Source organism: Psittacula echo (assembly GCF_963264785.1).
Source record: "Psittacula echo genome assembly, chromosome: 4".
Lineage (NCBI taxonomy): Eukaryota > Metazoa > Chordata > Aves > Psittaciformes > Psittacidae > Psittacula > Psittacula echo.
The window spans coordinates 122,622,629-122,636,755 of NC_137738.1; the positions used below are offsets into that span (position 1 = coordinate 122,622,629).

Sequence of the window (14,127 nt, forward strand, 5' to 3'; positions counted from 1 at the left end):
CCACATAAGTAATTGGTCATCACTCAGATGAGAAATGAGCTGAAACTGCATTTAAAAGCAGTGTAATGAGGAGAGATTCCTTATCTTGTCACCCTTTTAGTTCTGTGCACTAGCCAGGCTTTGGTAAATCCCTCGTAAGTACCTACAGGGAGCATGCAGCAAATGTAGATTTCTTTGCATTAGTTTGTCCTTTTTCTTTCACTGAAGGCTCCAAGTTGCTTCACATTTGCTAAAATGTAAAGCACTTGTTGCCTTACACATGAGTCTCTCCATTCAAAGTGGCTTTAACTTTCTTAATGGTATTTCAGTCAGCCAAGTGTGAATTCAGTGTCCTGATACAGCCAGGCCTCCCATTCAGGAAGCACGTACAAAACTGTTCATCTGTGTATTGTTCTGTTCCTTTTCTTGTAGGTTGTTTGGAAAGGGAAAAGAATTGTAAAGAGTGGCCATCACAACTTAGTTTTCCTAGTGTGTCCTTGTAAACACGACTTTAGCTGCAAACCTATCCACAGATACCACTAATAAATACAACTTCAGCAGCAAATCTCTCCAGAGACTTCAGTAAATGAGGCTCATTCTTTGATTGTGGGTATGCTTCTGGAAGCGGATGCTTATTTCCCCATTCAGTGGAGAAGCATCCTGAATGTTTCCATTTGCCTAATGTTTATTAAATGACACCATCTACCCAGCATCCTTGTCCTCTTCAGGCAGCAGTCTAGGATTGCTGGGGGTGCAAGAGGAAAATGCAGGGCCTCCTTAGGGAAGCAGATAGGTAGCTGTTGTGAGAGAGAGTACCGTTTGGATACACCACAGCAAAACCAAGAGGATTTCCTAAACCCAGAGGGAATTTCTTGCAATAGATACCCAGTCAGTCTGTATGAGGAGTCAAGGGTTACCTATCTTTCTGTTAAGTCCATGATGATGCACTAGACTCTAGATTATCTGTGGTATGGCATTGAATGTGTCTTTTCAAATACTTTTTAGCTAATGCATCAGTATCATGCATGTGCTTGATTTGAATTTGAATGGTATTCTCTGAGATCCTGTTTTTTCAACATGTTAACATACACCATAGAGGATATTTGTGATAAAAACTTACCATCTGTCTATGTTATAACAGGTGGTTGGCTTGTTCATAGCCTAAAAAAACCCCATAATAATTTTTGCTGGCACCAGTTGTTTGTAGGATTCCCATGCTCTATTTGTCGTCATTTACTCTTAATTGCATAGGTACTTCTACTAGAGATTTTGTGGTTTAGCATGCACTGTTATTTGAGAGTGTATCAGTACCAACTGGGCAGGCAAGAGGTATAGTAGCTGATAGCAGTACTTGAACAATGTACATATAATTAGTAGTTTTGTCCCTTAAAATCTGTCTAAAAGCTTTTTACATTGGACTTAGCACATTCTTCATTCATTCATGCTTCTCCCTTTGTAAACATCCATTGAACTTTTAGTGTGCAGTGAAGAGAAACCACATATGCAAATAAATGACAGACTTCCTTAAATGAAGCGTGTTTTCAGCCTAGGACAGAGTAGCACCAAGACATCCTGACTTAGAAATGTTTAGGGAAGCTGCCCAAGTGCTCATTTAAATTTTTATTCTGAGAACTGGAATTCAATTCTGAGAGCAATCAACAGTATATTCAGAGAATAAGAAGTTTCACTGAAGGGTTAAGGGCAGATAACACTTTTGCATCTCACTGGTGTGCTTGTAAAAAACCAGGTGTATAAGCTTCTTCTGTAGTGGGGGAAAATATTGGATGGCTCTGTGGAAATGAGCCTAAAGAGATTCCTGGGGACTTGGGACTAAACTGTCATTTGCATTTCCAACGTAAAGGAGCCCTGCAGTTGGTAATGTTTTCACTGTGTGCTGTGTGTTTTAAGGCCCTTGCTGCCTGCCACAGCTCAAAAAGAAAATATGAATCAGAGCTCAGCCACTGCCGGTGTTGAAAACAAATGCTTTTGAAACTATGGATGTTATTGTCAAAGCCATAATTGTTTTTCTCTTTGACAACAGGGATGTCCTTCCATTCACCCTGAAGTTGCCTCATGCTATTGCTGCAGCAAAGACAGAAGCTGAACTTGAAGAGATTGCTCAGCTTGGACTGAGTAAGTAGGTCCCTGCATAGATGTCAATCCTTGTAGCAGTGCTGTAAGCTTGAAGAAATAGTCTGTATCAGTAAGTAGTTCATATTGGTCAGCTACAAGCTTCTCTTATTGGGAAGCCAGATCTTGTACTCGCCAAATGATGACCTTAGTGGTCTTTCTTCCTTCTGTGCCTTCTGTGATATTTTTGTTGTTGCCCTTTCCTTCCTTTCTCCTCTCTCCTCCCTGGGCAGCCCTTGGGCAAAGCAAGTCTTACAATCCCTAGTCAGAGATCTGATGTAGCTTCTTCTCTGAGAGCAAATGTTTGCTGCAGGCTTACATCAAGCATAGCTTGATGATTTGCTGGAATTGCCAGGAGAGCGTAGGAACTGAGGTTCACCGTTAAAACCTCAGTTCATGTTGACATGTGATCTTAGACTGATGATTTTTGAGATGGGAGGCTCAATGCAGTAGCATATTAATAAAAGGAGGAGTGTATACATGGGATCTGCAGAATGTATCTGAGTACATTGGTTTGGTGACACTTTTAAAATAACAAAAGAAAATGCAAGGACATGTCCATGCATCACTTGACTGCTACAACCAAATACAGGCTCATTGTAAAACATACCTTGAGCTGGCAGGAGATGCAAGGCCTGGTGGGATTTGAAACATGGGCTCCACCCAGATGAATCCTTGAGCAACTCTTCAAAGTGCTGAATGACTGCACTTCCTTTTGCAGGAAGGGAGGGTTGACTGTCAGCAGACTTTGTCCCCGCAGATTTTTGAATAATCTTAGATATAGAAACAGAACCTCAGTAGATCAGAGTGTCTCTAAAACTATTTGGTGGGACTTTGCAGCAAAGTCATACACAGGGAAGTATTGCACTGCATTATATTTTGCTTTGCTGGAGTAGCAATGCAGTTAAGGGATTTGCTTTAGAGAGGTGACAAATTACTTCTGCACTGCTTATCTGCAAGTTTAGCTGATTACATGAAAGTACAGATTCTCATGGGAACAGAGGCAGTCATGGAACTGTGGATGAGGTGAATGATTGGGGAGAAAGAGAAATCTGATTGGGATACAGTAAGATCTGATTGGGAAGACAGTCTCCTAGTAAAAGCTGGAAGCCTTAAAGTACCATTAAGTGAGTTTCTCTATAGGAGATCATGACGGTGGTGTTGAGTGAGCTCTTCAGGCTATCTGCACTGCCTTTGTCCTTGGTACCCACGAGCACCATGGCCTATTTGCTACAGAGTTAGTCTTGCTCTTGAACACTCTCTGTGTACATTGTGTGTTTTGTTTAAGCTAGTATGTTTGAAAGCTGAGGAGGAGACTGATGATTCTGTGTCTGTGTGGTAGATAATTGATCCCAAATACACCAACTATACATGAGATTAAGGTCACAGTTTCTGTGAGATTTTGATGAAATTTTAGGTGTTAATGTGCAAAGGAGCACACCAGGAAGTCAGCCCTTCCATCCTGCAGACCCAAGAGATGCATAAAAACTCCCAAGGGCCCTTCCTGTAAGTGTGAGCTTTCCTTAAGCAACATACAGGCACAAAACAACCTGGTTTGAACATGGAGAGTTGGAGCTCCTGTCTGAGCTCTCTTACACTGTATGCTCAGAGGGAGAGCTGCACAAGGGAGATCAGCAGCATGTGGGCCCAGCAAACTACATCAGAAAGAACATTGCCAACCTGTGATGTTTCATGTGATGAACATACAATTGCCTCCCTGACTCGTGTTTTACCTGCAGGGGCGCTTGCATGATGCATGTTTTCAACAGCCCATGTGCCAGGCACGCTGGCCAGTCTGCTGAGGGATTTGCAGGCAGGATGTAAAGTCATGGAGCTGGAAAAAACCAGCAGCATTGCATGACTATGTAAAGAAATATGTATTTGCCTACATAAGTTCTCTGGCAGTGGCCTATCACCATGGGCCATTTCCTGTTTTCTGCCCAGTAGGCAAGACACAGCTGTTGGGCATGAATCCTGTTGTAGAGTGCTTGGCATTCATGCATTCAGTTTCAAGTTGGTGAGAATTACTGTGTTACAGTCTCCATTCCTTTCTTTGAATTCTCAGCTTATTTTTAAACTTAGTTGAGTGGGTTGATTTGAAGCTATGCATTGGTCATGATATTTATAGATGAGTGAGAGCAGCCCCAGGAGGGCAGCATGCAGTTACGCCTGGTGGGGCTTTGAGAAGTTCACTTGGAATTAGATTTTTTTCCCCCTTGAATCAATAAAAGCGTGTCAGAATGTCTGGAGATGAGTGATGTTGAGCTGAATGTTCTGAAAGCCATCTGCATGCTGGTTTGCATTCTTATGTTAACTCAATGATGATTTTCAGACTTTTGGAGCTCCCTGGCTAACAGCAACCCCCTGGATCCTACACCTCCCCGCAGGCCTGTGCCTTTGGACAGTGCTTGTAAAGACTCGCGTCAGCTCTGCCTTATAAATGGAGTGCATTCTATACGAACCCGAACGCCTTCAGAGCTGGAGTGCAGCCAGACCAACGGAGCACTGTGTTTCATTAATCCCCTCTTCTTAAAAGTGCACAGCCAAGATGTCAGTGGAAGTCTGAAAAGGCAGAGCCCAAGAACTCAAGACGTGAATGGCACCGTGAGGCCTCGCTCTCCCCCACCCCGGCCGCCACCTCCTTCTATTAATAGCATCCTCACGAGTCCGCAGCTTTCCAGGACTATAAAGCAGGCAAGCATGCCAGAAACGGTCAACTATAAGAAAGAGAGAGGCTTGGATTTACTGCAGAGTAAACCAACCCCTATTCCACCGCCTCGGCTGAAGAAGCAGGCTGTCTGCTCAGAGGTAGGCAGCTCAAAGTCTGCAGCAGTGATTCAACCTGGCTGTGGCTCAGTGCCTGTGCCTGAAGCTGCTGGCATCTCAGGTGAAACCCTGCCTGAGCTGGCTCCAGCAGCTGCTCCGAAGACAGTAGCTACCAGCTCTGAGTCACACATCCCATGGAATGGAGGCAGGCAGAGGCTGAGCGACATGAGCATTTCCACCTCCTCATCTGACTCGCTGGACTTCGATCGGAGCATGCCGCTGTTTGGCTATGAGGGGGACACAAACAGCAGCCTGGAGGATTTTGAGGGGGAAAGTGACCAAGAGAGCATGGCACCCCCTCTGAAGCCCAAGAAAAAAAGAAACAGTTCGTTTGTTCTCCCCAAGATTGTGAAATCTCAGCTACGGAAAGTCAGTGGAGTTTTCAGTTCCTTCATGACCCCTGAAAAGAGGATGATTAAGAAAATTGCGGAGATGTCCCAGGACAAACGCACTTATTTTGGATGCCTAGTGCAGGACTATGTCAGCTTTCTGCAGGAAAACAAGGAGTGCCATGTTTCTAGCACCGATATGCTGCAAACGATTCGGCAGTTCATGACCCAAGTCAAGAACTATTTGTCCCAAAGTTCTGAACTTGATCCCCCAATCGAGTCGCTGATTCCAGAGGACCAAATAGGTAAGAAACACTGTCCTGTGTTTTAGGAGAAGGTGAAAATGTGTGATCTGTTTTTAGAATGATAGTCTTTGTGCCTGTTTTGAAAGGTGGGGTTGACTTTGCTAGCAGAGTTCAAGCCACGTAGTTTTGAGTCTTAAAATAAAACAACTCTCACTCTCCTGCCCCCAAATCACCCCAGAAACTCAAAACTTTGCTACAAAAGTGCTCATAAAACGTTATCTTTACGATACCTGCAGTGTGCACTTTTTACCTGTGATTATTTTTTTATATCTATATATATATGTATTTTTTTTAGCTGCTTTACTGTTTGCAGAATCCTTTGTTTACTGGCACACATGTATTTTTTTCCTGAATTGGGCTGAAATAGTCATGGATTCTTGGACCAAAACTGTGCCAGTTTTAACCATATGGATTGTAGCCAGAGACCGAAGATTTGTTCAAAACCAGCGACAAGGAGCAAAGAGACATTTCGTAGCAACTTACTTCTTTTGAAATAAATCTTATTCTTCCAAATATTCGCATTCACTCCTAACAAAGCTGCACTGTCCTTACACTTGAAGCTAAATAGAAAGTTATGGGTTTAAAAAATCCACGTGTGCAAGAGAGAGAAGGGGCTGTTAATAGGAGTTTTTTTCTGTATTTCTGTTCAAATATACATGTTTATAAATGGTTGCTGCTGAGATATATGTTTGAATACATGTTTTAACAACAGAGAGACTTGTGTATCCACAAAAGTGAAATCATTGTTGCTGTATAAAATCTCACTCCCCCTCTATCTTCCCAAGTCTGAGCAGTATTTGTCAAAGAGCATATAAGCCACATTTAGGAGGTAAACATCCCTCAGGGCAGAATACTTTCCTTGTGAGCTCACTTCAGTCCTAATTTGCTTGTTTTTCTCCTGCATCCCAGCGTCCCAGCTGTTGGCCCAGTGCAAAATTGGAAGATAGTTCTTGCTCTGGGACTAGAGGATGATTTTATGTGTAGATTTCTGCCTGTCCTTGACAGGCAGAAGGAAATATTCTCATGTAACCTCAACTTCATTTACACAAAGTCAAACAAAAGTAGCAAGCACTGTTAAAGCAAATACAACACTTGGAAGAGTGTCCTTGAAATGTACACTCTTTCAGAGCCTGTAATGTTCTTGCTACAATAACAAAGAATATTATGGGGGTGTTAATGTGGAAGAAAAAGCAGCAAACTGAGCAGTGGTGTAGATGATTTTTTTGCCTGGATTTCTGCAGAGAATTGGATATTTGACAAAGAAATGCAGATCTAGTTTGCTTGTTATTTTGTTAAGCTTGGTTTGAATTTGACTTTTCGTTGTCAGGGTGTGGTTAAATCTGACTGTGGGTCTCTGAAGACTGGCAAAATGCTGTTTGCTTTTAAATGTTTCAGTAGTTTGGAATAGCATAAGGTATGAAATACAACTAAACTACACTGGCTTTCTTTATTGACAGAAAATCTGGCTTTGGTCATGTAATTAAATGCAACTAATTTATAAAGTGGAATAGTTTAAACAAAGGAAGAACTTATTTTTGAATCATCTACTGCCTATGGCTTGAGTCTGCAAGCAACCATAGTGGATCAGGAGCATCAGATGTTGCTGATCTAAGCAGATAACTATGTGACAGCAAGATTTAGTCATCCCTATAGAGAACTTCTTATGATGTAGTCCTGCCTATTATCTGTGGTTTTGCTTGACTCTTTCAGTACAGAATTGCAGCCCAAATTTTAACTTTGTGAGCAGTCATTTATCCTCTCTTGTCAGTTTACACTTTCGTGGTGCAGGTTTCTCAGTGTGTCAGCCGAGGGCTGGATGTGTGCTGCTGGTGCTCCTTCTTCCTGTTCATCGTGTACTTCTCATGGCGGTGGTGAGTCAGTGTCTGAGCCCAGAGGTTCTGGTCAGGCCTGGTGACTGCAAGGTTAGAGCAGGCAGCAGCTTCACCCTGCGACTCACACCCACTGCTGCCACTGGTGGGGTCATGGAGGGAGCCTGTAGCATGAAGTGTTGGGGCCTCTCAGCTGCTTGGACCAGTCCTGCCCAGTGGAGAGGAGCTGGAATAGATTCAGCTGAAACGTTCCAGCTCCACTCCACTGGGCAGGACTGGTCCTTACCCCTTCTCCCATCCAGCAGAACTGCTACTGCAACTGGTTGCCTGTTCTGGGGGGCCAGATTTCACCTTACCCCTCTATTGCCTCCTGAATTTTGGTACATGCTGCAGCAGCACTCTCCAAGGTTTAGTAAAGCTCTTGGTGTTTGGGACTTTCTCCCATGTCTCTGCAATGATCTTTGATCATGTAGCTTTTCATGTAGAACTTCCCAGACTCTTGCAACCAAAAGACTTCCATGGGAGATCTTTTAAGTTTCCCCAACAGGGGGCATATCAAATTGTTCAACTTCTGCCAAATCACTGGGAGAATGCATCACTGTTTCTAATTATTCTTGACAGATGTCTCCTACTCTTAGCACCGTAGGCTGTTAACCCTTTTTGAAATAATGGGATTCCCAGTGTTGGGACAGAGTCAAGAGTAGGGCACATGGCTTTTTGTTGTTAAAGGGTGAATGCAAAGTGGTTTGTTTGGTTTTTTTTTTAAAGAAGTTACCCACATATGTATCCACAGAATAAAGACCTGGACTGGTCAGAAGGACCCTGATAGTCCACAGCTCCTTGAATAGCTAATTTTCAGGAGGTTTTGTGTTTGTTTTCCTTGCTGTAAATAGAAGGGAGTCCAGTTGACTGTCATCATTCCACCAGGTGGGATCTATTACCTGAACAGCTTCAGTCTCAATGCCTGAATCTGCATGTAGCCCAAGAAATTACAGGTTTAAGTAATTTGGCAATAAGGTGTTAACTGATTGTGTGGGAAGGTACCTAAACAATATTGCCTGTTATTTTCTTTGGTATTTCTAATCCATAATGGATTTTTAAATGTTGAATGCTAGAAGAGGTTTGGAGAGAATGTGGTTGCCCCTTATTGGCAGGACATGCCTTATGGTAGAGGCTTGGGTCTATATGGAGGAGTTGTGGGCAGACGGAGCTGGAGGAGAGTAACGCATTCCCTATGGGAGCCACTGAGCCAGCCACTCTGCTCTGAGGGAGGCTTCTCTGATTAGCACTTTTGCCTTTGTATTGCTCTTGCTGAGAGGCAATGTTTTACTGTTGTTATTAGGAGATTTTATTATGTTAGCTTTAGGCCTGTTTCCCACTTACGAAGATAACTGCCGAAGGACTGGTGATGCCTTTCTCCTGACTGTGATATCATGTGGGGATTTGTATGTGGACTCTCTGCTTTATAATCCAAATTTTTAATGAAACTACTAAATAGACTAAAGCCCAGGGCTGACCTCCATGACACCTCTTTTCAAATATCTGTCTTGTTTGACAGTCAAACACTGATAATTGGGTTTCTCAGTGCAGTATTTTATGCACCCATTCATGCACCCACCTTATTTATTATTATATACAGTATTTCCCTTGTTTGCTTATAGGAAAGTTGCACTGAACAGGGTTATGAGTCTTAAAAAGGTTAAGATACAGCCTACCCTCTGCTCCCTTCTCTTCACTGATCCAGTTACCCTCTTAAAGGAATAAGAATACTATGCCAGTATTTCTCCTTGAAAGACTCCATGTTGGCTGGTTTTTAGCACTGTGTTACTTTTTAGGTGCTCGTACATTTGTTTTGGTGTCCTGTCCCCCTCTCCTGTTGTACATCCTAGTATCTTTTCGTGTTGAATTCAGGCTGACCAATGTGACCCAGAGCACTCCTCCTTTCACTACGTAAGTGAGGGGATAGGGCAAGGAAGAAGCCGTTGGTAAAAGCACTAAGCAGAAGCAGAGGTTTTGATTCTGCCTTTTCTGACCATCCCTTTGATTTGCTTTGTGACTTATTCCCTGCTCCTTTAGTACTACTTCTTCAAGAGAAGACGTGTTTGCCACACAGGCATAACATGAGTTTTAATTAACCCACAGATGATTAAAGCAAAGAAAACCTAGCACAGATAGTTCTGTGATTCATTGGTATGCTTTATTTAGCTAAAATGAAGGGAGGTTTACCCTAAGAGACTTTTATTCCCTAGTTGCTCAGCTTCTGCCACTGCTGCCCATCCATCACCCACCTCAATCCACTGTTTTCAGGGTTGTGCAAATTATCAAAGAATGTGGGTTGTGTGAGGTTTTAACTTTTAAGTCTTGCTGCTTTGGAGGAGATGCCCTTGTCTGCATCATGTGCCACTGTAGACATCCACCAAGAATGGGACACTTGGCCATCCTGACATGAGCTATCTTAAAGTAGATTTGTATCAGTCATGCCAATATATGAAAATGATAGATATTAGGAAAATCCAAAACAAAGGAAATGCAATGTAGTCAGGTGTCCTGCATGAACACACTGTGGTATTCCAAAACAGTGCCCAGGGAATCTTACTTGCATGCTACTGTGCCTTTTTATGATGGTTCCCAGGCTTGCTCAGTCTCTTTCTTACTGAGCCCTTCTCTTACTAATGAGTGGTTTGGCCATTGTAGATGAGAAAGTGAGTTTGTAAATCCAGGGCTGGAATCTGAAAGGTAATCTCAGTGGTGCAACAGCAGTTGGTAACAGGTGAACTGTCAGCCTGGAGAAGGTGAGAGCGTGCCTGTGATTTCAGCCAGCGAGGGCTGTAAGGAGGCTGCATAAGGACAGTGGCTATGACTCACGTGTCCTCTCTAAATGCAGACTTGTGTGGTTAGCAGCAAAACAAAACAGCATGTCAGCACAGGATGCAGATGTGTTTCCACAAGTCACAACGAAACTAGCTGGCTGGCCTTTGCAATTCATTTATCAAAGCATTTCCAGTTCCCATTTTGAGGCTAGAGGCTAATTATAAATATCATTTCAGGAACACTACATGGTGATCAGCTGAAATGATATTCAATTAAAAATAAATCTGAAGAGTGCCTGTATGGGACTATTAAGCACTTTGTGCATGCTGAATTAAACAGAAATTTTAGTTGCTGATTTGGATGTGGGAAGTGTACAGAGATGTTAGTGCAAAGGATCAGCCCTCAGTTCACAACTTGGATGCTAATTTGCCTGGGAGCCCATCCTATGGTTTTTTTTTTTTTTTTTTGTGCCAAGTTGAGCAGTGAAATCTGCTGCTGGCTGGGAATTGTTTTGTGGAATTGTATCTGGAGACGCGTTCCTCTGAAAGGGGCCAGTAAAAGCAGTTCAGAAGAAAGGGTAAATAATTGTATGATCTAATTCCAGACATGCTTATTGGTGTCTTGTGACACTGAATATTGGTCTAAGACCCAGATCACAAGAAATGCTGTCTTTCCAGGTTTTAATTATAGTATAAATATTTACACAGGTTTTATGTTAATTAGGATACGTATGGGTGTTGTTATTGACAGTAAAAAAACAAAAGAAGTCCAGTCCTTATCAATCTTGCTCTGTTGCTGGCCTTGTCAGCTTACTAGAATCTGCAGGTTTTTGAGGCAGAACTCTGGTCCTCATATCTGTGCCAAGAATTCATAAGGGAGAAGAAAAGGGCTTGGTTTTGGTTTTTTGGTTGTTTGGGTTTGGTTTGGTTTTTTTTCTTTTTTCTTAAACAGCAGCAAACAAACCCCCAAACATTCTCATAGCTTCATATCTCAGTCACTTCCTTGTTTGCTGGGTAGTTTTGTGCAAACATGCTGCATTAAAATGACAGTGCTCTCAGTCTACCCTTACCAAGCCAAGGCAGTTTGTATCTCTTTGGTCAGGGCCAAATGTCGTTTATTTCACTTGTCTCCTGCTAGCTGTAATATAGTCACTGAACAGCACTGAAGGATGCTTTGAGAAATATCCTATCCTATTTTTATTTACCTGATCATGTTAACAGCACAGAAACCATTAAGAACAGCCTTCAGCAGTAAGTTCTTGGGCCCTGTGCACAGCTTTGAGCACAGCTGTATGAGTTATCTGCTCTATTCCTCTGTGCTCCTTCAAATCTATTTAAGTTCCCAGAGAAATTGTGGAATGTGATCAAGTAAATTTCAAGGCAATTTCCAGGCACTGCTTTTGGAGCCTGTGACGAATTGCAAATATGAAAGAACTCCTTTCACAGCCATAAAAATCCGTGTTATTCATCTGTATGAAAAACTGGGAGTGGCACTAACTTACTCTAAGGTGTTGTGGTTTAAGCCCAGCCAGTAACTCAGAGCCACGCAGCCATTCTCTCAGTCCCCCTCTTCTTCCCCCCTGCTCCCAGAGGGATGGGGAGGAGAATGGAAAGAGTGTAAACCCCACGGGTTGAGACAAGAGCAGTCGAGTAACTAAGGTATAACACAAATCACTGCTGCTACCACCAATAATAATAATGATATGGGGAATAACAAGGGGAAAGAATATAAAACTAAAAGGGGAAAGGAAAAAAAACCCCAACAAACAAAACAATAAACACAAGTGATGCCCAATACAATTGCTCACCACCTGCCAACCAGTACCCAGCCCTACCCGAGCAGCGAAGTGGATTCGTCTTCTTGCCTGCAGATAACAATCCTGGCCCCAGCCAAGGACTAGGGGATCTGTGGAGGAATTTTCCCTCCCAGAAGCAGTCAGTTCCTGTAGCCTCTGGGGAGGGACTGGTGCTGCAGCTCTCTCCATATAGGTACTGCAGGCTCCAGCTGAACCAGCTTCATCCTGGAGCCTGTAGGGGATCAGTCATGGAAGCGTACTGAATATTCCCATCTCCCATCCCAGGCTAGGTGCTCCATCATCAGACCAGGGGTTCTGAGGATCCTCTCTCAATTTGTTGAGCCTCCTGTGACCAAATGTGATGGTGACCCAGCTTTACTGAAGCAAAGGACAGCTGACACTAGCTATTCATATGCAGAACTTCCAGTGGAAGCCTGTGGGAGTTAAAATTTCATGGGGATAGAGAGCTCTCTTGCTTCATATAATGTTTGGCAGCACGAACTGCTTTGATTTTGACTTCAATGAGAGCAGGCAGTTGAAATGCAAACTGCAGAGGTGTTTCAGTTTTGTTATTCAAAAGACTGAACAGGCACTAGAAATAAATGAAATAAGCTGAATTGTTAAAGAGAAAGTGTCATCAGTGAGGCTAACCCCAAGCCAGGAACTGCGTGTGCCCGTGAGCAATGCTGCAGGCTGCATTATATCCATGGGGGAGATTGCTGCTGCCTTCTTAGTGGAAAAATATTTCCTCCCCATAGCTCTAAGGATGGCTTCGATGGCAGGGAGAGGCAGTTTCTGTCACTGCATAGAAGAGTGAAGCTTCTGCTTTCCTGACTGGGTTTGGAAGTGCTATCAGTGGCAATTGTCAGGCTCTAACATGTACCATAAGTAAGGATCAGTTGTTTGAAATATTGCCACTTACGTTAATTGGCAGCTCTGGTGCGGTGGGAGGCTGGATCCAGCCTTCATGCTGTGTGACAGGCCTTCAGGAATATGTGTCAGACTGGCTGTGCTTCTTCTGGTGGCCATAGGGAAATCTAGAAATTCAGAGAGCAAATGCTGCTCCTCACAGTCACTCTTTCTCTTTTCCAGCAGCTTTCTCCACTGTGAGAGAGAGCCCAAATGTGTTTAAAGCATCCTGGAATAAAGCAAACACAGCTTTTGCTGTTTAGAGTGTTGGGAGGGGGAATTAGAAAGAAGAGCTACAGAAGCCCCAGCACAATTGGGATAGGAGAGATGGGAACTCCCGATAGAGTTGGACATTTGAGAACTGCATGTCAGACAAACACAGAGTAAACACTACATATGAAACAAAGGGACCGTAAGAAGAGGAGTGTGTGAAGAGCTGGTTTGTATGGGAAAGAGGTGTGAAGACCCAGAAGGCAAAATGGCTGAACACAAAGATAAAATAAATGAAGGCATAAAGCAAAAGCAATAAAACTGGGGGTGGGGGGGTGGGGGGTGTGCGTGGTGTGTGTGTAAAGCACAAGCCTTAGAAATAGTCTGCAATTTAAAAAGAAGAGGGGTGAAGAGAGAGAAGACAGGTACTGTGGTCAAAGGCAAACACAGGCAGCAAACCTGGAAAGGGCGTGAAGTTTAATGACACATTAATGAGTCGCCATTAGTAGCAGGAATGTCCAGTGCTGGCTTGTATAAACACGTCTCTCTTCATCCTGCTCTTGGTCCCTGTGCTCCCTTAGTACGTCTGCCTGCGCTAGGCTATGGTCCTGCCCCACCATCAGGGTGTTTGTGCACTGGCCAGGCTGAAGGGTCCCCAGTTTCCTTTATGCTTGCAGCAGATCGCTGTGGTACAAATAAGTGATGTAAGCTAATGATCAATGTAAGCTATATTGACACATGCACACTAAGTGGGAGAAGAAATTAACTTATAAAGTCAAGGTTTGCAGAGAAAATGTTTAGCAAAGACCTTTCTCTGTTGATGTGGTCCATACTTTGAAAATGGAGAATGACTGATAAAGAGAAACTTGAGTGGAACAAGAATAAATAAAAAAATAACCCTAAGTTAGTGGTTACTGTGCCACGTGCACACTGTTGCCAAACAAAGAACCTCAAACTTGATGACAAAGCTGTATATAAGCTTGCATAATGAAATCCGAAGCTGG

General features: G+C 43.1%; 1 protein-coding gene across 1 annotated transcript in view; it reads left to right on the forward strand.

Moving 5' to 3' along the window:
• RIN2 (Ras and Rab interactor 2) overlaps positions 1-14,127 on the forward strand; it is a 51,168-nt gene that overhangs the window by 26,918 nt on the left and 10,123 nt on the right. Inside the window, exons 6-7 of the mRNA XM_080614863.1 lie at positions 2,021-2,112; positions 4,442-5,569. Coding sequence (XP_080470989.1) covers positions 2,021-2,112; positions 4,442-5,569 — 1,220 coding nt within the window. The remainder of the gene's footprint in view (positions 1-2,020; positions 2,113-4,441; positions 5,570-14,127) is intronic.